Below are 22,816 nucleotides of genomic sequence, written 5' to 3'. Positions count from 1 at the left end.
GTAAGTATGATTTGGAAAAGAAACATGAAATAGATGGAATAGTAAGCAAAGAGGAGGCACTGCTGATTGAGTGATTTATAAAACTGAAGTGTCTGGGCTTAGATGCAAGAATGATTGGGGAATCAGCTTTAGCTTTTATTATGCAAAAGGTTGGGTTTTTTTTCCTGGTCCCTTCTAGTTTTGAGCAATTATGATGGCTGTGGCCAGGTCTCATTTTAAACAAAGCAAACACTAATTGTGTTTCCACATGAGTTGCTATATGTAAGTAGAGAAACATGCCTGAGACCATTTCAACAAAATAGTGTAGTCATGACAAAGACTTTTGTGTTCTTCAAAGGATTTTTTTGTATGTGTTACCATCTAGCAGGATACTCATTGGAATATAAAAAGAGAAGCTAGATATATTAAAGGGGAGCTTCATCTATAAGCTTGCGGGGTGATCGGGGATGACACACCTTTCCCTATGTTTTCTCCCTTCTCCCCTGCTCTCATACACCTAAGCTGTCAGTTCATACAAAAACTTCACTTATGTTAGCAGTGCCCAGAGTTTCCAGATGCTTTCCACCAGTGGCTCGGGAAGATTGTGTATCATGCTACTGTCCTTGCCACGTGACTGATGTAATTTGATTAGTCACATACTGATTGACATCAGTACATTTGATGTGCAAATGCTCAGTAGATCAGAATGTCAAGGACGATCATCTTTGCTACATGCAACTGTATAGCACATACACATCTTTTCTGCTGGTTGTCTCCCGTAACCCAGAGCTGTGGAGTCCTAGTGGAGGAACAGCCATGAAGCTACTAGTTCCAAAGAGGGATTTAACCAGAACGTCTTGTAGTTGTGTCAGATTTGAACACACTATAAAGTTACTAATTGAATTGTTAGAACAGAACCTGCATGTGTTTGTATGCATTGTTTGAAATGTATAAAAACAATTTAAAAATCTATATGAGTCTTTTTGTATTATAACTGAAATGAATAACGATGTATTACTGATTTTATGATGTGTGTAGACGATGTTATTTTCTATTTGCAGCTAAGTAAAGCAATATCATATTGATCCATTTTATCTGTTTAGATAATCTGAAAGACTCAGGTTGAAACGGTAGCTTAGGTTACAGGACTGACAAAGTAAATGAGAAGACTTGCATGAGTTTGGAGATTCATTCAAAAGCAACTGAAAAAAAAATCAGATAAAATGTCAGGAGCATTCTTTAGTATGTCCTGTGAAAATGTACGTTCATTCCCCCCTTTTTTTTTAAACATTTGAATACGTCTTTTCTTTCTGGAGTCTCTCACCCTGCCAGTTTCTGTGAAGCTCAAATTAAAATATCAGACAAGATTCCAGCAATATCAACACAGTTCTCTTATCAAAAATAGTATTTCTTTACTGGAAGGGGAAGTACGTTGATTGCTGAGCCAAAGACCAAGAAGTTAAGTTTACCCTCTTTCACTAAGTAGCATTTACTACTGAATGTTTGTCTTCAAAAGAGAAATAATTCTTTATAATGGAACAGAACAGTGTTACTTCAACTTAACCACACTGTCCTTCAGGACTCCCCCTCTCTATCCCTTTGGAAAAAACTGAGACAAAGCTTTATCTCTGACTACTTTCTATAAAGTGGCATTACTTCTGCATGAATCTGCAAGAGGAGTGACCATGTAATTCAATGTCATCTTGTCTAGAGAGAATCAGTTTGATCTCTTTTGTAAGAGCTTCCCATAGTTATTTAATATTGGTTAAGTTAGAATATAAATCAGTGTTTAGACATGGCCCAAATTATAATATTTAACTTAAAAAGGTAAATATACAACAAAGAACTACAATGCTTTATTGGTTGAAGACTATGTTAAATAAAATTTCGTCTTGGTACAAAAATAAAGGAATACTTTTTTTTAATTGTACTACTTTATTTGTAATCTCTCAAAGTAGTTATTTCTCATAACCGTTAGTGGTTAATATTTTCTGTTAGATACCATCTCATACTTTTCTCAGTTCTTTCTTCCCTACTGCACATTTGCAAAACTTAACCAGCTTTCCTGTTACAGAAATATATATAGAATATATTTTTTATATATATATATATATATATGTAGAAAAGCATGGACATTTCTGTGCAATAGGATGATAATTAGCTTTTCCTCATGTATTTCTAATGAATGATTAAGTTTGAAAGCATTGTCAATTTTATGTATTTCTCATTTTGAGATTGATGCTAAAATGAATATAAAGCATCTAGGAATATTGAGGAAAACTAACTTTTGAAAATATTTTGTTGAATAGGTATGTGATTTGTAGTCAAGTATTCAAAATTTCTTAGATTTGATGCAGTATGTTTGTATTATACTTCAGCAATATTTTTCTGTATCAGCTTCCCTGGGCAAGGTAGAATTGATTATTTTTAGTATTTTTTTTTTTACCTTGATCATTCCTGACAAATAGCAAACATTTTTAAAAAAACCCAGTGATGAGGACTTCATAGCTTTAGTAGGAAAGTGTTTTGCAGTTCATAATCGTCATCAAGTTGTGAATGGTTTGTGTGTTTATCAATTAGAATATCTTTCTGGAAATTGATGGTTAACCTGGTAAGGGTCCCTTTCTCCATTAGCCCTTATCAGAGTCATCAGCAATTATTTATAATACTTTTCCCAGTTCCTTAAACAGATAACCTTATCAGAATCTTTTGATTTGAAAATACTGAGGTTCTTGTGAAGTTCCCGTTCTTTTCCCGCTGATTAGAATAAAGTTCCTGTTGCATATGTGTTTGTAAAGCTTTAACTGGTCACAGGGACTTTCTGGTTGGAAAGAAAAATGGAAAATGTGATACTTGTGCCTGTGCTCTAGAAAATCAATCTTTTTCTTTCTTGAAGTAAAACTAAAACAGGTTTATTTTTAAAAATTTGTTCTTAAAGATATTTTAAATGAGATTCTATCAGAACATAAATGGAACTTTATTCTGAAATGTATGTGCGTAAATCCAAATGCCTAGAATGAACTTTGCCCTGTAAAATACAGCTCCTTTTGAATTTCTTTGGTACTTTGATAAACACACATCTTTAAGTGGAAAATTGCCTGTAAATCTAAAATTAACATTTTCTGCTGAAAATAGTATGAGATTTAGCACTTACTGGAAGTAAAATCAAGTAATGTCCTTTTCTTAGAAAAATTTTCTCGTCTTGCTTTATATTGTGACTGTATCTAATACTGTTTCTTTTTCTTCTCATAGTAGACTGTGCTGGAACAAAAATGCAATGAAAGAAACACTGGATGAATGAATGAAAAGCCCTGCTTTGCAATCCCTCAGCATGGCGGGACTGCAGCTCATGACCCCTGCTTCCTCCCCAATGGGTCCATTTTTTGGACTACCATGGCAACAAGAAGCAATTCATGATAACATTTACACGCCAAGAAAATATCAGGTACTAATGATAATGCTAATACAGTAATGTCAGAAAAAAGTACAATTAAATCCATTAACTTAATAGAAAAAGAACCAGAGCAGCTGGAGAATGTGCAGTGTTGCACACAGTCAGTCTAGGCATGTGTCTCTCACAGCTCCACCTGTTGGGATTTAATTGTGTCTCTCTTTCTTTAGTTTGACTGTGTTCCACATTTGTAATATTCCCCATTCCCTCTTCTCAGTTTGCTTTAACGAGCAGAACAACTTTTAAGCTGAGTGTGCTCTTGCTGCTCTCTGCAAAATGCTGTTAGGGACAAACACAGTAAACATTACACTGTGCATCTCGATTGTATGCATACAGTCATGTCTCCTTCCCCCTCTGACCTTCTGTCTTCTACATGGTAAACCTTGATTTTTGGTTCATATACTGGTCAAAGCAGCTCAGTAATTTCAGAAACCCCATTAGGGCACTCTGATTTTCATTTTGTTAAGGAAACCTATTTCCGAGTTCTAGAATTTCAGTTCTCTTTGCACCGCAGAGGTGCCTGAAAGCTAGCATTTGGTTAGTATTACTGGAAAGCTTAGATCACCTTGAGCTAATGTACTTGCTTATTTGGGTGAATTGATGTATACAGTTAGATTTAAAAGCTCTAGCTTCTTTCTTCACACAAAGTATCTAGCAACAGAATCATCTATTAAAAAGATATAATTAGAAAGCTACTTCAAATAGCAGCAAATTGTGGTACTAAAGGGTTTTAGATGTAGAAGATAAACTATATATAGTGTGTATTAGTATTTTTTGAAAGACTGTGACAATACATTGTTATGAAAGGGATGTATTCTATGGCACTGGAAAGATCTCTAGAGATACTACTGACTTGTCTGTAGTTTATTTACCACTTGTGTTATTTTTTTGTCAGCTTTTTCACTGCATTGCTGCAAGTAAGGACATTATTATTCTTTTAAACCTAGGTTGAACTGCTTGAAGCAGCTTTGGATCATAATACAATAGTCTGCTTAAACACTGGCTCAGGGAAGACTTTTATTGCAGTACTACTCACTAAAGAGCTGTCCTATCAGATCAGGGGAGATTTCAACAAAAATGGAAAAAGAACTGTGTTCTTGGTCAACTCAGGTACGAGGAAAAGTATACTAAGTTCCTAAACGTGCTGCTAATATTTCCATGGAATATTCCTTAATAGAAGTTGTGTGAAAGCAAAGTTGGTAGAAACTTTTGCATAAAGTCTTCAACAGCAAGGATGCTAAACTGATTAAAGAATGTGATACCTCTCATCTTTTGCTTATAATCCTTTTAATACAACCTGCTTATGACATCTTCTGTTCCCTGGTTTAAAATTAAGACATTGAATCTGAAGTGCAATTTAGTTACCAATCTGTTTCCTTGCTGTGGTTTTACGTGGAGGCAGTTGCCATGTACACCTGGTTTAACATTAGTCTAAGCTAAAGATCATGTTATGAAACACAGTGCTAGGTAATATGACACGCATCTTGAAAATTCATGTGTGAAAAGACCTTTATGTGATTGAGATTTTTTTGTGTTTTTTTTCTTAAGCAAATCAAGTTGCTCAACAAGTTTCAGCTGTCAGGACACATTCAGATCTTAAAGTGGGAGAGTATTCAAGTTTAGAGATAACTGAATCATGGACAAAAGAGGAGTGGAGTCAGGAATTCTCTAAGCATCAGGTAATGTATTAATTATAAATACAAGCAGAGTTTACAGTAAGTTAGGCTTGATCAGAAGTGATAATTTCTTCCAATTATACATTAACTTTTTTCCTAACAGAAATTCAGCACACTGGTATATTTGTATATGAATTTTGAGGCAAAACTTGTATAAGGCTTCTCAGGTTGTTTTTAAAAAAGCTGTCCTTTTAATGCTTTGTTTTCAGTCTCCTTAACTTGTGGTTCATCATGGTGATGATTGCAGAAGAAATTTTGAGTGTGCATAGTGTACTTTAAATGCCATTAAAAGATGTTTAAATATTAGGTAGTAAAAAAAGATGATAAAATTGAATGTTCTCTGGGGATGCAGCACATTCTCTTTGGCATGCATTTTATTTCTGCCTTTTTGGATACACTGTTTCTGTATAGTTCTCTTTTTAGATGGAAAATCATTAGCTTTAATGGTAACATTTTCCTTGGTGGTTCTTGGACTCTTTCTGTTATAATCTGTTTTTTCCATGCTGACCTAAGTATATTGCAGTAATGCAAGTATTTGTAATTCCTCAGTTTTCCTCTCCAGCGTTTAGTAGTTGCCTATGAAATATGTCTAAGGAACTCTGACAAGTGAGCGTTACTATACTTAGTGGAGTTTAAAGTTAGCGTAAAAATAGTGCAAAATTTTATCAAGAAACTCAACTTTTTGTCTGTGATAATGTACAAGAAATGAGTTTTCCTTTAAAAAGAATTGTCATAACATCCTGCTTTTCTGTTACAACTGCAGGTGGTTATGAGTTTATGAAGAATTATCTTTCTTGCCAGAGACATGATGATGGGACACATAAGGGACACTAACTTGTTATGGATTTAATGACATCTGTTCTGTGTAGTCTGGCAGGTGTTGATACCGTCTGTTTGTTGTATTCATATTCCCCCCCCCCCCCCCCCCCGGCATGTGACTGGAGATACATATAAAATCTTCAAACAAATTACTTTCTCAAGTAGAGAATGTTTTATTCTCTTCTGTCCTTACCTGGTGTATGTACATGGAATAGGAGTCGATATTTGCTAATACTGTCTAGCAAGACCTGCAGAAGGCTTTCCTACTTCACCTTGACCTAAGACAGCTTGCACTTTTCTTATACTGACACTTTTCTTTTTCTTTTTTCCTTTCAATCTAGGTTCTGGTTATGACATGTCATGTTGCTTTGACTGTTTTGAGAAATGAATATTTATCACTGTCAAATATTAATCTTCTGGTGTTTGATGAGTGCCATCTTGCAATCCAGGATCACCCATACCGTGAAATTATGAAGGTGGGTTTCTGTTGCATGAATGTTCTAATACTTGGTTGAGGATGAGGAGTCAGGTGGGAGGGCTGGAGAAGTGGGAACTATTTAAGGCAGCTTTTGCTACCAAGGAAAAATATCAGTGGAACTGTATTTTAGCTGGGACTGTGAAATTACTGTAATGAATTAAGACTTCAGTGATATTATGAGATAGAAAAATAGTGTATTTACTGTATTTTACAGTGGAGAGTAAAGAAAAATCTGGCATTAACAGAGAAGAGAAGCTAAATTTTATGGAATTAGGGGAATTTTGTAAATTCATTGATAAAATATTTGAGTTTGGGAATGGGATGCACTAATCAGTTTTTATTATTTTTAAAATACTGATTTCTAAAGATGTTTGTAGGGCTCTTTCAGGGTATTCTTGGCTCCATGTGGTATTTGGCTTATACAATACGAGAAATCTTTATAATAGATGTCTTTCCAAATCACCCTTCAAGTTTAACCAAAGCATGTGTCTTTTATTTTTTTTAGATGATACTTTAGTTTTTACATGGTGTAGAAGTATTGCGATACGTGTGTTGTAAATGTGGCAAGGATATTCTGTGCAATGCTAACTGTTTATTTCTTTATATTTTTCCACATTGTAAATATTTACCTTTAAAGATGATTGCTGTTAAATGTTATTCAGTTTCTAGTTTAACTTCCAGTTAATAGAATAGAAAATACACATTCAACGTTTGGTTTCTTTTCCAGCGCCTACTCTTGAAATACTAGTTTCCAACTAAGCATCTAACTTCGCAGTCTGCTAGCTTGATGGTAGATTTGGAATAACTAAGGTATTTCATTCTGTTTTACTTCACAGATCTGTGAGGATTATCCATCATGTCCTCGAATCTTGGGATTAACAGCTTCCATTTTAAATGGGAAATGTGATCCTGCTGAGTTAGAGGAGAAGATCCAGAAACTGGAGAAAATTTTAAAGAGCAATGCTGAAACTGCAACTGATTTGGTGGTCTTAGACAGGTATGTTGTACAATTATGGCTGTTAAATTGAAGCTTGCACTTTCAGTTTGGATAGAGGAATAAACCAATAGAAATATTTCCTCTTTTAAATTTTAGGAAAGTTTGTGTGCGTGTGATGCCATTACTTCTATTTGGGCTGGGGAGGGAATGTTAAATCGCTTTTTGAGTAACCAGTGTTGAAGTACATTTTTCCTTAAAGTTAGGTCAAGGGCTGATTGGCCTTGATATTCGGAGATTTTCTGTAGTTGTTAAAAAAAAAAAAAAAAAAAAAAAAAAAAAAAAACAAAAAAAAAAAACCCAAACCCAACAAAACAACTAAAAAAAAACCCCAAAAACCAAACAAACCAAAAAAAAAACCCCAATGCACCACCAACCTAAAAAATTCACATACACAACACGTTTCTGAACTTGTAAAATGCATTGTCTTATGTTTGGAGAGTAACTGGTTCATGTTCAGTGTATGCCATGATGTCATGATGTTGCTATTTAATTTAGAAAAATATTGCAACGTCCACAGTACAAGATGTTCTTAATGCCAGAAAAGTTGCATGATTTCCCCCCCCCCCCCCCCCCCCCATGAGTAGCCTGGATTTAGAGGCGGATTAAAGATAGAGGGAGATGTAAGGAAGCACTAAAACCAATACTGAAGTAGCAGAGCAAGTGGGTGTTTTCCTCTGTGTTCTTACAGAATGTAGAATCCTGTGAATGATGATTTGTTGTAGCGGAAAATTAGTGTGAAATGATTCATATGTAGCATGTTTTCTTACACCAGCTGTACTGTGTTGTATGAACTGAGTTTCAGACAAAGTCAAAGATGGTTATTTCATGTTCTGGAACAGGTGTTCTGTGGGTGTGTTTTTTAAATGCATTTTTCTGAACTTGTGTGAACCATTTGCTTTTAAGAATTTCTCACTCATAGCTCTGCCATTCAAGAAGAGTAATTGTGTGTGTGTGTGTGTGTATAGACCTAAATTGACATTATGTTGATTGTATTTGTTTGGCATATCAAAAAAATGACACTTTGGAAAACCAAAAGTGAAGATGGTGGTCAAGTAAATTCAATTTGCTTTGCCTTAAATTTTCCAATATTTGAAATGAGGATAGTGATATTAACCTCCTTTTTAGGGAGTGTATTAGAAAGAACAGTATTTTAGAATGAAGTATTTGGGGTGGTGGAGGTTTTTTTACTTTAAAGTATTTAACTGTGTAACTATTCATCATATTAATTCATGATGAGGAAAGAAATATACTTGAATACACTTCATGTTGCTGCTGTTATTTGCTGTATAACCTTAACAGGCTGAAATAGCTCTGACTTTCAGAAGCTGTGTTTAACTTGATCTTTGCCCTCAATTAAGATATACTTCTCAGCCATGTGAGATTGTTGTAGACTGTGGACCATATACTGACAAAAGTGGGTTGTATGGAAGATTATTAAAGGAATTGGATGAAGCACTTACTTTTCTAAATGACTGCAACATATCTGTACATTCAAAAGAAAGAGATTCTACCTTAATTTCTAAGCAGGTAAGGACATTAAGCTATGTGAAAAACCTGGGGAACAGACATCTTACTACTGCTTTTTTTTGCCATGTATGTTATATTATTGAAACTTTCTAAGCTAGCCATCCTAGACTATCTGAGCAAAGAGACTTCTGATTTTTGTACTCGCTAACAGTGCAGGTCTTTTCATAAATGAGTGGGGCTTGAATGTTAGCCATTGATTAGAACTTCATCTAGTTTGAGATTCAAATTTGCTTAAGGCAGTAAAATAATTCTGCACCCTGATGTTGTGGGTCCTTATTTCTGAAGTCAAGAATTTGACGTCTTCACGATCTCCCATGACCTTTGAATAATTCAGTACAGAAGAGGAAGTAATGCCTGAGGAAGTCCTGTACCCAGGTATATTAAAAGATGATAAAGTAAGAATTCAGGCAAAAATTCCAGCCATACATTTACAATTTCGGCAGTTTATCTTAGAACAACATTGGACTAGTGCCACACCTTGCTGGAATGGAATTTTAACCTCAAGCTTGCCCGTAACTTTCTATGTGTTTGCCCCTGTGTTGTAATGCGAGATGGCAGGGTAGAGTCCAGAAGGCATGGTATATTGAGCAGGGACCTGTCACACATGGGGTCCGGGCAGCTTTTTTTCCCCTCTTGGGCTTTGTGGTTTGGAATTGCCTCCTGAGGTACAACTACGTAGTCTTTGTTTAACAAGAAGTCAGTAGTGAGTCACATTTCTGTAATAGTCCATGAGGAAGTTGGGGAACACATTTCTTTCTTCAGCCCAAAATATTCCAGTTTCCTTTAACATTCTTAGAAACCCAGCACTCTGACGCTGTCCAGAAGAAGATTATTTGGGCCAGAGGGAAGGATGATACATAAGGCAGCCTATCACAGCTGCATGGGAAAATGAAGTCCTGGTTACTTTTGTGCTAAAATTAAAATGTAATAGGCTAAAATATATAAGGAACACTGGCAGCTGGGGGCAATCCCCAGGATTTGCATAGTCCAGAAGAGTGGATTAACTGCTGTGCTTCTAATGCATGTAACCCTCTGTGCTTGTTTTCTGATCCAGTAGCTCTCCAAGAAGATGGAGGCACCTATATTAAGAAAAAGAAATCGGTTTGCAGCCTGAAGTGCCTTTTGTCTTGGCACTGGAGAGCATCAAGCCTCTATGTGCAGTTACAATTAGTTTAGATAAATTTTGCCCTTAATTAAGTCTTACAGCTAACAAACTTCAGGGAGGATAGTGTAAAGAGGATGATAACCTGTTCTTGACTTCCTCATGGAAGGGAAGAAGGAAGAGAAATTAAAGCAGCAGCTGAAAACTGTATCATCCTGACTGTTGTTACAGTTCTATCGTAGTTCTTCTGTTGTAATAGTACATCCAAATCCTGAGTCTTTTTAATGGTATTATCAATGTACCCCATTTCTGGATTCCTAGTTTATTGTTTGACTACTTGACTCTTCAGGAGGAAACAAATTGCTGTCAGATAAGATGTTGATGGTACTCAAGTGCCTATGTTGTGCTCTATGAGTAGGGTATAGTTCTCTCTGTTTTTCCTATTCTACCCACACATACAAACCCCTCATTTTTTTCCTTTGAGAGGCTAGACTTGCTAAGATTACCTTAAGGCCACTGTACAACTTTCTTGTTAGATACTTTTGAAACCGTGGCAAGTGTCAGTAACAAAGTAAAGATGCCCAGTAAGGGGTTTATTTTATTAGTTCTATGTTAAATATAAAGGATAATAATTTCTGCTTTGTTTATCTAGCTGCCTCAAGAAGTATTCTCCTTTTTAGCATAATTATCTTATGGTAAATTTCAAGTTACAATTCCATAAAATTGTAAAATACTCTTTTAACTTGTTTTTTTGAGATTCAGAAATGTACAAAGTTCAAAGTTCAGTTGTAGTAATTTAGGGGGGAGGGGGAAACTTGCTCCATTAGAAACACCAAAGTTCCCAAGGTTATCTAAATAACAAAAGCAGACTTCTAAATATTTTTATAATAGAACAATTGTGATAATCCTTACAAAGATTGTGCTATATGAGAAACAAGATCCCAGTCTTAAATGAATAGTTCATGAATGTACTCTTTGAACTGATATTTGAATTCATGTGTTGTAGATATTGTCAGACTGTCGAGCTGTGTTGGTTGTTCTGGGACCCTGGTGTGCAGATAAGGTAGCTGGGATGATGGTGAGAGAGCTACAGAAGTATATCAAACACGAACAAGAGGAGCTGCACAGGAAATTTTTATTGTTTACAGACACTTTCCTAAGGAAAATACATGCACTCTGTGAAGAGCACTTCTCGCCTGCCTCACTTGACCTGAAATTTGTAACCCCAAAAGTAATAAAGCTGCTTGAAATCTTGCGCAAATATAAACCATATGAACGGCAGCAGTTTGAAAGTGTTGAATGGTATAACAATAGGAATCAGGATAATTACGTATCTTGGAGTGATTCTGAAGATGATGATGAGGATGAAGAAATTGAGGAGAAAGAGAAGCCAGAGACTAATTTCCCATCTCCCTTTACTAATATTTTGTGTGGAATTATTTTTGTGGAAAGAAGATACACAGCAGTTGTTCTAAATAGGTAAAGCTTTTTATTTTAAAAAAATTCATTTAAAAAAAGAAAAAAGGCAGACTCAGCTGCCAGCACATGGATGTTAATATCATGAATATGTAGGGGATTGTCTTGTATTTTCAGAAGTCTATTTTAAAGTTGATTTAGGAGATCATATTGGATCTGCATAAAGAATAACAACAAAAAAAAAAATTCAGGCTCTGTGTATATGGGGTGGATGGGAAGAGCATGTGTCTTTGAAAATTGTACTCAAGGGTTTGTTTTGAACCTGAGTTTGTAATTTGATTCCTCTAGAAGGCAAAATGTGAAATACTGTACTTAACCTGTAAAATAGCCATATCCTGATTTGTCTTAATCAGCCTTTAAATTTATATTTGCAATGGATGCTGGAAACTTCTCTAACCTACTGAGTGCGATACTTCTGGAAATTTTACCATTACCTTACTAAATCACATTATTGTAGGATCCAAGTCTACAGAAAATCAAATTTGCCTTTGCACAAATATGTCTTAAGATTTACCAGTACTACTTTAACAGTTGGTGTTTATAAAACGCCTATTCAGTGAAACACTAAGCACTTTCTTACAGTCTTCACCAAGAAAAATATGAACCCTGAAATATTTGCCAAGATACACTATGCAATACTCTACTTCCTTATCAGTTCTTATTCCTGAATGTGATCCATGTTAGTTATACATAACACTTAAATATTAAATGCTATTTGCCACAAACCATGAATGACATCTGATTTATTCACATATCTTGATTTTGGGGTTTTGGTAGGTTTTTTTGATAGTGTGCTAAATGTCCTGTGCAATTTGTTTATTGCATTCTGAGTACCTCAGAATCTGACTCTTCTGTTGTTACTTTTTTGCCTGAGTCAATAGTTTGAGTGCATAATACATTCTTTGATCTGCAGACTTGCCTATGTGTTTTTTGTGAACTTTACCTTTTTTCTTTGCCTTTTTTTGCGTTTTTAAATATGTTTACATAAATATGCAATATGAGGTAAACTAAGCCATTCAGTGAAGTGAACATATTCTGTTAATAATTCCTGAAGAAATAACACTAACAGATTCTGATAAATTTTTGCTGAGCTGAAATGAGTATTTCATTATCCTACAGGGAGTGAACAGAATTGTGAAAATTTTTTTCATCTGTTATGAATGTGATTTAAATTATACTCTTTTTTCCACTGTGCATTCTTGTAGACTGATATATGCACTATATTATATCCTAACTGTTGTTGAACCTGACAGAATATGATGTCTAGATCAAATAGGTAACCAAATTCTGCCATCTTCAAGCTTTAGGCACCTTTGGTACAGGTTATTGGCAGCAAAAAATGAAACTATATATAACTTAATATCCACTTCTGAAAGCTAGCTAGCAGACTCTCAAAATGCTCCTTTACCTCATGTAACACATCTGGTCTCAAAATACTTGGATGATCAGTAGACCTGAGTTGTTGGAATTAAGACTGAAAGCCTTCAGTGGAGAACCTCACTGTAGGCTTGCTTCACTTGAGTGGATTTGGTTCAAGGGCCTCTGCTGATTGTAGCTATACTTATGTGTGTATATATATAGGTGGAAGGACTGTCTCCTGAATAAGGAAGTCATGAGTGTTTGAATTAGTATATCGAAACCACTCGAGCTTCTAGTAATCCAGTATGGATTGTTATACAGAACTAAGTTAAAGCAGAAGTATATTTTTTCTTAAAATATATTTATTATGGTAGTATTTAGAGACTAGAATCCCATTTTATGAAGTCCATGATGACTAAGGAAGGGCAAAATTCATGGCATGTGTTGTACTTTCTGGAAGAAACTGGCAGGAACTTTCTCTGAAGCAGTCATTGGAGCTAATCGCTTTCTTTAGAGATCCTTAGCAACAGCCACTGCACGTTGTAAATGCTACAAATTAGAAAAAATAACCCCAAAAAACTCAATTTACTCTTTTATTATTATTACACACAACTGATGAAGTAGCTCACTTACTGTTTTATTTGATGTATACAGTTGAGTTCTGGTGCCTATAAGCTCCTTTTCAGAAGAGAAAACATTTTCTAAAGCCCAGTTTCCTTCCATTTTCATTGCGGTACCTGTCAGCTCCGTTAGAGAAGGGTCTGAAAGCAGAAGCTTTTGTATCTATTTGAAAAACAACACCTGTTACTTACCACTAACAATACTTTTTTAACCACAAGGTTGAAGTCTTGAATGTTTCTCAAGAACTTGCCAAAGATGTGCACAGTGAAATGTTTATTCAGATGTTTTTAATTGTCCATTTCTATAATAAGTGAGATACAGTAAGGATCTTTGAGATGCTTAGTAGGTACTCAAACTGAAGCTATATGACTTGACAGAAATGCCATGTGGAAAAAGAAATATAAAAAAATAATTAGGGTTTTTGGGTTTTGTCCAGTTATTAACCCATACTTTCTTAGTATGTCTGTCTCGAGCCTAGACTGCATACAGAAACGTGAATCTGTTTAGCCTTGAACTAACAAATCATATGCATTTTAGTACAGGAGAATCCTTCTAGTCTGTTCCTGTAAGGACAGCAAGCTATTTGCCACTTTTCTGTTCTCTTGCCTATATTCCCTGTCCATTCCAGTTTTAACAGATGCAAAGGAAGGAAGTCTTCAAGGTGTTCTATGTTCCCATAAATCTTGTGTAAAACCGACCAGGTAAAGAGGAGAGACTTCAGTAGTTTTCCAAGGGTAGAAAGGGCAGGGAGAGCTTTGCCATTTTCCATCTGGCTTGGCGGCAGCTTGCTGGGCAGGTGATAGGCATGTAGCTGGGGACTGGCACGGCACCTGTCTTATATGTGAGGCAGAACTGCTAGAGATGTAATTGGGAAGGGTTTGAATTACTCTTGGAGGTATACAGAGGCAGACTGTCCTTTGGATATGAGGAGCACCATGGAATGAACATGATGGATGTGCTATGGGCAAAGTGGTACTGGGATGGCTATAGTGAGACATGCAAGGGATGTAATTTTTTGTATATGATCCCTTGATTTTTATTGGCTCTGCTGCTCAAAAACCTGTTATGGTTGAGAAATCCCAGGTTCTGTCCATGCTGAAAACAGACCAACTAAGGATGCTACAGCATAATTACTTTGATTGCACAGTGTAATTATGCTTTTAAATCCATAAATGCCTAGTTCTTTGCGTTATTTATATGAGCAATCTTCTACCTTGTCTGTGAAATCAAAACACTGCAGAACCCAGCCTTTTCTGCTTCTGTAACCTAAAGAAGGATGTAGGGGAATAAACTGAGAGTATGGATGATCCTCACCTCCCTGTTCAGTGTTCCTTTTAAAGAATTGGTTTAAATCCTCCAATTGTAGATACATTTAGGTTAATTTCAAAAGTAGTAAACATCTCGCTGGGTAGGCTGAGCATTGCTCTTTAGAAAAACAGGTCAACATTTTGTCGTTAGTATACCTGAACAGAATATATATTTTAATATTAAGGAGAATAACGATCTATGTTTTAACCTAAAAATTAACACCTTATATTGAGGAAACATACTTTGTTGAGGGAGCAGTTACACGTCTTTCTGCTAAAATCAGTCATAATTTACAGAAAGTGAGATTAACTAAAGCAGTTGTGAGTGGGGTGCCCTAACAACAGGGAGCCTTAGAGTAATAGATTGGTTTAAATATACCTGGGCTTACCATGATAGGTCTGAAATGCATGATGCATGCACGCTCATGCTGTGTATGTACGCAATCTGTCTTTTATTATCCTTACAGAGGTTTTCACTAGAACTAGTGTTTTTAGAGAAGACTAAGGTCAGTTTATGTGTTAGCATGGCTTAATTGTCATGCTCCATTTTTTCTTTTAATGTAGGTCTTGCAAACAAAAGATTGTCTTCCATTTTCTGGGTTGTGTGACTTCTAAAAACACATGTAATATTTTTAGGTTGATAAAAGAAGCTGGCAAGCAAGATCCAGAGCTGGGTTACATCAGTAGCAATTTTATAACTGGACATGGCATTGGCAAAAACCAGCCTCGTAACAAGCAGATGGAAGTAGAATTCAGAAAACAGGAAGAGGTAACTTCAAGAAAAAATAATTGAAACTAGCAGCACCTTCAGAATCTTTTGTTTTCTTCTCTTTTTTTTTTCTTTTTTTTTTTTTTTGTGGTGTGTGTGTCTTTAAAAACAAAGCAAACCAACAGGCAGTCTGGGGCACAGTCATTGGAGTTCAGGGAATATCCTTGGTTTAATAAATATGCATATTTATTGGAGATACAGATATTCTTCATTTAAAAAAAAATAACATGTTTGGAGACATTGCTATGTCACATTACACAAACAGAAATTAAAACTTCATATAAAATCATATTTGTGTCTAGTCAGATCATTAACTGTCTAATTTTTCTGCATTGGGTTAGTAGTAGTACAGTAATACTGTAAATAAGATCAAGGTTCCTGACATTTTCAACAGTTAAGCTGGTTTTAATATTTATCTTTGCTAACAGTGAATTCTATAAATCATTAAATGATATAAATATAAAACCCCATGATTTTGACCTCACTTAAAGCATGTAGAGTATTTTGAAAGCAAATGCATTTATCCCTCACCCCTGGCTGGGATGTCCTTCTGACCCTTCCCCCCCCCCCCCCCCCTCCCCCCCCCCCTTCCCTTAGTATTCTTTAGTAAATAGTATAAATATGAGAAGTACCAGCTCTAGAATGTGCTCCACCCCTCGAGGATGTTTCAGTCTCAGAAATGGTTGGAAAAGATGGTGTCCTGAAAGCAGCATTTTTTTTTTTATACTGCAGCTGAAAAATTGTAAATAAATAGGTGAGATCCTCTCCCTTGCTAGTAGCTGTACTAGCTTCTTGGACTCAGGTAATTCCACATACCAGATTTGATGCTTACAAATCTGCTGTTCTGATAAATAGTCTTGCTGTGTTTCTGAAAAAATTTTTTGTAATAGTTTTATATCTGCATATTTAGACAAGTTTTTGGAATGTCTGATCCACTCTCCTTGTGTTTATTGACTTTTGATGAATCTGATGATGGAAACGGATCTCAGACTAACCGCTCAAATTTGTCTTCATTACTTTTGCAGGTTCTTAGAAAATTTCGAGCACATGAGACCAACCTACTTATTGCTACTAGTATTGTAGAAGAGGGTGTTGACATACCAAAATGCAACTTGGTGGTGCGTTTTGATTTGCCCACAGAGTACCGTTCCTATGTGCAGTCAAAAGGAAGAGCTAGAGCACCAATTTCCAATTACATTATGTTAGCAGATACAGACAAAATCAAAAGTTTTGAAGAAGATCTTAAGACATACAAAGCAATTGAGAAGGTATGAGGTCAAAGGAATGTTCCTGGTTTTGTTAAATGTATCATAGTATTTTTTAACGGAAAAATCTCTCATCATGTTCTGTTCTTGAAATGTTAAGATCCTCAGAAACAAATGCTCAAAATCTGTTGATACCAATGAAACCGAAACTGAACCCATTGTTGATGATGATGATGTATTTCCACCCTATGTGTTGAGGCCAGATGAGAACAGTCCAAGAGTTACTATTAACACTGCTATTGGACACATAAATAGGTGAGAGGCATATTCACTTTTTACTTCTTGTCTTTTAATAGAAAGTTTCTTAGTCTGTCTCACAACATGGAAGCATAGGCTGGAGCATTGTACACATTTCCTCTTAAGAATCTTGACAGGATCTTCTCTCCCAAAGAAAATGTTTACAGCGGTTTGAAGGGATAATTTGCTTTTTGTCTCTTTATCCTACAGAGGTTCTAGCTGTGATAATAAATGTAGTGATATCGATTCATGTTTAATTGAAAGCTGCCCTGAAAAAGTTCAGTTTCAAAATGGGTAGTAAGATTATTTTGGGTTTTTTTTTTTGCTCTTGACAAGCTAGCTGTAAAAATAAAGTGGCTTGTTAAAACTGTAGTAAAATCTTCCAGTTCTAATCTTCACATTTGTAATAGCAATCTGTTGTCATGTTTAAAAACAAAAACATAGTAAGGAAGCTGAACATAATACAAGTCCACAAGACAGGATGGTATGTTTCCAAGGGAGCTAGCCAAATACCATCTTTGTAAGGCCATGGCAATTAGAGGAGGTCCTCAGTGACAGGAAAAGGTAAATGTTATGACACTTCAAAAAAGGCAAGGAAGAAGACCCAGGGAGCTACAGACTGGTCAATTTTACCTTAGGCTTATGGAATATTATGGACCAAGTCCTCATGGAAGCAGTTTGCAGGCACATAAAGGAAAAAGGGGTTGGCAGCAGCCAACAGAGTTTTATTGAGGGCAGTTTTTGCCCGACCAGCCTTGTTGTCTCCTGTGTGATGAAGTGATTGACTCTATGAACAGGGGACAAGCAGTGAATGTCGTTTACTTAAGTAAAGCTTTGATGCAATTGCCATAGTACCTTAGTAGCCAAATTCTTGAGATGTAGGCCATTTCGGTGGACTGCCTGGTAAATAAAACCTGGCAAAGCAGTCAGATTCGAAGGGTGTAATGGTAGATGTTTCATAGGCTAGCTGGCATCTGGTTATATGTGGCATTATTCATGGGCCATTAGGAGGTCCAATATGGTTTAACATCAGCACGTTTGCATTTGACACCAAGTTGGGAGAGGGGGAGGTGAGTGCAGTGGAGGAAAGGCTACCATTCAGAGGGGGGAACCATGACAAATAGGAGGAACAGGACAACAGTAAACTCAGGAAATTAAACAAAGACAAATGCAAACTCTGGGACCCGAGATGGAATAGTCTTGTGCATCCCTACAACCTTCGAACCACCTTGCTGAAGACCGGCTTTGTCGTAAAGGACTTGGAGGTCTTCTGCTTGGTAGTTAGTTGAATATGAGTCAGCAGTGTACCCTTGCAGTGCTCAGTATGGCCTGAAATCATATTCTGTAGTGTTTACACCAGTAAGGCAAGATTCCACTGAAATGCGTTTAGGTTTCAATTTGCAGGTTTTGATGATTTGTAAAATGTTTTGTCAACTTAGGTACTGCGCTAGATTACCAAGTGATCCATTTACACACCTAGCTCCCAAGTGTAAAACCCGAGAACTACCTGATCATACGTTTTACTCTACACTCTACCTGCCAATCAACTCACCTCTTCGAGCTTCAATTGTTGTAGGTATTTGGGGAAGGAAAATAATGGAAATAAGTGAATATGTTGGTATAGATGTGTCTGTGCTGTTTCTAGAATTAGTTTCATTGTTGTTAACGAAAATCACTTTTTCTTTTCCTGTATTGTGCTCTGTAACTGTATTTAGGTCACTGTTTGTCTCTGTTTTCCAGCAGTTACTGCTTATTCTAAAGCCAAAAATATTTAGATACTCTTCTCAGGGCCTTGTTTTTTCACACGTTTATGTATCAGTTGTAGGAAAACGTCCTTTATTGGTTTTGATCAATAGTATGTTGACTTCTTGTAATTTTGTAATTTTGGCTTCTGTGGAAAAACAACATAAGCCTGAATATCTTCACAAAACTGTCATCAATGTATTTTTTTAAAAAGTTTTGCTGACCTAATATGTTTGTGTTAAATTAAACTAATTAAACGTGTATAATAAATAATGTTCTAATCAACCAAAGTTTTTAAGAAATATTTAAATGTTTATAGGGTCCTCCAATGAGTTGTGCAAGACTGGCTGAGAGAGTTGTAGCTCTTATTTGCTGTGAAAAACTGCACAAAATTGGTAAGAACTGGAAAAGCAACACCTCTTTGGTAAAGAATATTTTATAATTGAGAAATTGAACATGGTATGGATGTTATGCATATACACACATTTCTGCTATAGCCATCTGCTATAGCTTCCTTTCTCTTGCCTTGTACACTTTGTAAGCTAAAGTTAAATTTTCCAGGGGAATCTTGTTGTTTAACATATTTTGTCCTATACGGCAAATGCAACATTAATAAAAGACACGCAGATTTTGACATTGAATATACTTAATAAAGGGAAAAAGAACCTTGTTCTCTAGAAGATGTTGATTATAGGTCAGGGACTACATCCAGCTGCCAAAAAATAACTTGTTTTTTAAAGTGAATTGTAACAAATTAAAATATAAAATGCACAGCCCTAAATTTATTGTATTCTCTACTGTATCGTAAGTTGTGTTCCAAAAATAGGACACTGCAGGATTACTTCAGGTCTCTTGTCTCTAGTAAGTGTAATGGAGCATATTCTTTATTGTGGAATGTTTTAAAGAGAATTCCATGTTATGGGTGCTTTGATGAAGTACAGAAGTATTTATGTATCTTTTAAGCAAAAAAATTTGTAGGTCTGGGGTTTGTATTTTTTTTCTGTCTGAGTTAAACCTTTTGATCACTGAATTCATACCAATAAATGTATCCAAGAATAACACTGTGATGGCTCAACTCAGTATTGAGAGTGCACAGTCAACAGTAGTAATTCTCTTTTTAGAATGATACAGAAATACAACTGTTCCCTCTTTCTTGGCATAACTCCATGCGAGTGATTTTTAAATGAGTATTTCAGTCACTGGTTGCTTTTTATGGGCAAAAAGAGTTTATTTTTCTTTGATACTTTTGTTACAGAATTCAGGTGTTTTTATTAAAATTTCAGAGATTTTTACTGTAAGTATTTTTGCCAAAAATTCAACCTTTATCACTCTTTCCCCAAAGTTACGCTCTCGGAGCCTTGCAGTAGTAAGTGTATTTTAACTACTTAGGTGAGGTGTTTTCGTGAGAATCATGAAATCACATCTACTGCGTAGTATCTGAAGGAACCAAGATTTGATTGTTCATAATGCTATTTCTTCGTACTCTTTCATAATATTCAGGTGAACTGGATGATCATTTGATGCCAGTTGGTAAAGAAACGGTTAAATATGAGGAGGAGCTTGATTTACATGATGAAGAAGAAACCAGTGTTCCAGGAAGGCCAGGCTCTACAAAACGAAGACAGTGCTATCCTAAAGCTGTTAGTATCACTCACTGCTGTCCACATCTCTGATCAAATGCTTATGTACTGATAAGACAAAATTGCCAACTCTTAATCTTATCTGATAAGAATCTTTTACAACAAGTCTTGCATTTGGAGTGGAAATATTTTGCGGTTTTACCTGTATGGAAACTTGCACTGTTACCTGAATGAGCTTATGGGACCATATGCTTTGGAAGCATGCCTGTAGTTCAAAGAATGTACACTTTCTGTAAAGCTTGTTGAGTGTATTTGCCTAGTATAGAAATAACTGGGAGGAAAAATTGTCCTGCATTAATAATCTGTAAAATCTTTAAGTTCTCTGGTAAATATACTAGAGCAAAGGAAGAATTACTGCCTTTCTAAACAAATAATTGAAGATTGAAGGAAATGCCCAGGGGGTCAAAGTTATTTGCCAGGCACCAAACACAGAATTTTTTTTTTTTTTTTTTTTTTTTTTTTTTTTTAGATGCTTGTCTTAGTTTGATGACTTTACTGGTTGAACATAGAATTTAATAATTTTCGGTTTGAATCTTAGAATATCAAGTATACTTTTAATATTTTTTACTTTTAAAATAGTTCTAAATATTATACTTAATATGCTAAAGGGGTCACATAAGATACTTACTATTACTTTGCATTACTAAGTAACTTATCCATAGATCTGTTACAACAGGTTTCAGCCACATCAGTTTGTAGAATTGGACTTGTTATAAAGTATTTATGGGTGAATGTCAGATACTTTAGAAGTAAAGAAAATGGAGAAAAGAAGCTTTGTCAGAGTATTTTGCAACTACTCCAGAACCTTCCTTCTTCCCCTGCAGTTGTTACAGGTTCTGTCCAAGGTCCTTTGAATAGAACAGGTAACTCATTCAGAATAGACTGCATAGTAGCTTCTGATAATCTTTGCATTTCATGGAGAAACCTATAGCCTTTGGTCACATGTAGGAATGTCAGCATGTACCCTCACAGTAGTAGGCTACAGTGCTGCGTTGTATGTTTACATACAGCCTCAGTTGTGGTGATAGCCCTAAAGTAATTCCATTCTTGGCATCCTCCGCATGCCCCAGTTTTATTAGTAGTTTAAATAATTGGTTGTTGGGAAAGCTTAGGAAAGGATACCGTGGCATTACAGAGTATATTACAGAGGGAACGACAGATGAGAAAACCTTTTTCTTGCAATACGTCACAAACAGTTTGCATCTTTGCACAGTGTTTCTTGGTGCTTCTTGTTACAAGTGCCTTTCTCAGTCATCTTACCTCACTAGTGATTGCTGGAATAGGGGTGACTCGTAAAATGCACAATTATGGTATCTCATTCAGAGGAGTTGATTTGTCAAGTGATGCATCATTCTTTCTTGGTTATTTTTTTTAATACAGAATCCAAGAATACTTTCCCTTGCTTTTGTACCAAGTTTTCACATCTGGAAAAGAAGCTTTGGCAAATGTTGAAGGTCTACAAGATCCTCTTGGGCTTAATATAGTTATTAAATTTAGGAGTAATTTTCCATTAAGCCAAAGCTGTAGTTTTGCTACAGTATAACTTTAAAATCCAGGACTACATGTATTGCAATTTAGTTTTAGATAAACAAGAGAATCATTTTTGAGACATACAAAGTAATGAACTCCTACCAAACATAAAGCATGGTTTCTTAAGGTCTATGACAAATACGAGCAGCAGAGTTAAAAGTGCTTGTGGCTGTTGTTAGTATTCACATCTGCAAGCTAGAATTGTTATTAGAAAACTTCTATAGTGTAGTGCCTGGGCAAAGGGGCAGTGTATCGAATTTTGTTTGTGTGTTTGTCCCAAGTGTATAAAAAACATTTTTGATACTTTTAAACAGTTCTGCTGGGGAAAAGTATCCATGTTAATGAAGCTGTAAGTTCAGCCAAGCTTATATGAAAATTGAATTACTGGGATGTAGCTTTTTTCCTGTGCGTGCACCTTTTTGGGGGGCGTTTTTTAGTGGTTGTTTTTTTTTTTTTTCTTCCCTCTCTTCTACTGTTAAGGTCCAAAGACCTTGGACATAAAGTGTGCTCCAGAGTTACTGGCTAAATATGGAAATTGGCATCAAAACTTCAGTTGTATTTATGGTGAAGTGCTGTCTGTGTTCTACAGTTGGACTTGCATTTCTAATACAGGGTGCATACAGAAGAAGTTTAGGGATGTAATGGAAGTTGCCTCTTGGCAAACAGGAAGATCTGAGAGCATCATGCTCCCTTAATGCAAGTGTTCAGACGGATGTCATGGCTGCCAGGCCAGGCTGCTGACCAAACGTTTTTGCTTAAGAAAGAAAACATTACTTAGGTCCAGATTAATTTTTTTTTATTTCTTATTTTTAGCAATACCTTTCCAAATAAACATGTGAA

General features: G+C 35.8%; 1 protein-coding gene across 3 annotated transcripts in view; it reads left to right on the top strand.

Annotated features, from left to right (window-relative positions):
• The window catches only part of DICER1 (dicer 1, ribonuclease III), a 65,468-nt gene that overhangs the window by 24,041 nt on the left and 18,611 nt on the right, over positions 1-22,816 (top strand). Inside the window, exons 4-16 of one of the 3 annotated variants that reach the window (XM_050897268.1) lie at positions 3,232-3,424; positions 4,378-4,540; positions 4,979-5,109; positions 6,267-6,401; positions 7,240-7,400; positions 8,759-8,927; positions 11,036-11,508; positions 15,429-15,561; positions 16,587-16,829; positions 16,927-17,081; positions 18,503-18,635; positions 19,126-19,201; positions 20,307-20,446. In XM_050897268.1, coding sequence (XP_050753225.1) covers positions 3,281-3,424; positions 4,378-4,540; positions 4,979-5,109; positions 6,267-6,401; positions 7,240-7,400; positions 8,759-8,927; positions 11,036-11,508; positions 15,429-15,561; positions 16,587-16,829; positions 16,927-17,081; positions 18,503-18,635; positions 19,126-19,201; positions 20,307-20,446 — 2,256 coding nt within the window. In that variant the 5' untranslated portion in view covers positions 3,232-3,280. Of the gene's footprint in view, positions 1-3,231; positions 3,425-4,377; positions 4,541-4,978; positions 5,110-6,266; positions 6,402-7,239; positions 7,401-8,758; positions 8,928-11,035; positions 11,509-15,428; positions 15,562-16,586; positions 16,830-16,926; positions 17,082-18,502; positions 18,636-19,125; positions 19,202-20,306; positions 20,447-22,816 lie in introns of those variants that run through there. The other 2 variants (XM_050897269.1, XM_050897270.1) reach the window with 2 other exon arrangements.

This window comes from Gymnogyps californianus, chromosome 5 (genome assembly GCF_018139145.2).
Source record: "Gymnogyps californianus isolate 813 chromosome 5, ASM1813914v2, whole genome shotgun sequence".
NCBI classification, from domain to species: Eukaryota; Metazoa; Chordata; class Aves; order Accipitriformes; family Cathartidae; genus Gymnogyps; species Gymnogyps californianus.
Note: the sequence above shows the minus strand (reverse complement) of the source record. Positions and strands in the feature narration are given on the sequence as shown.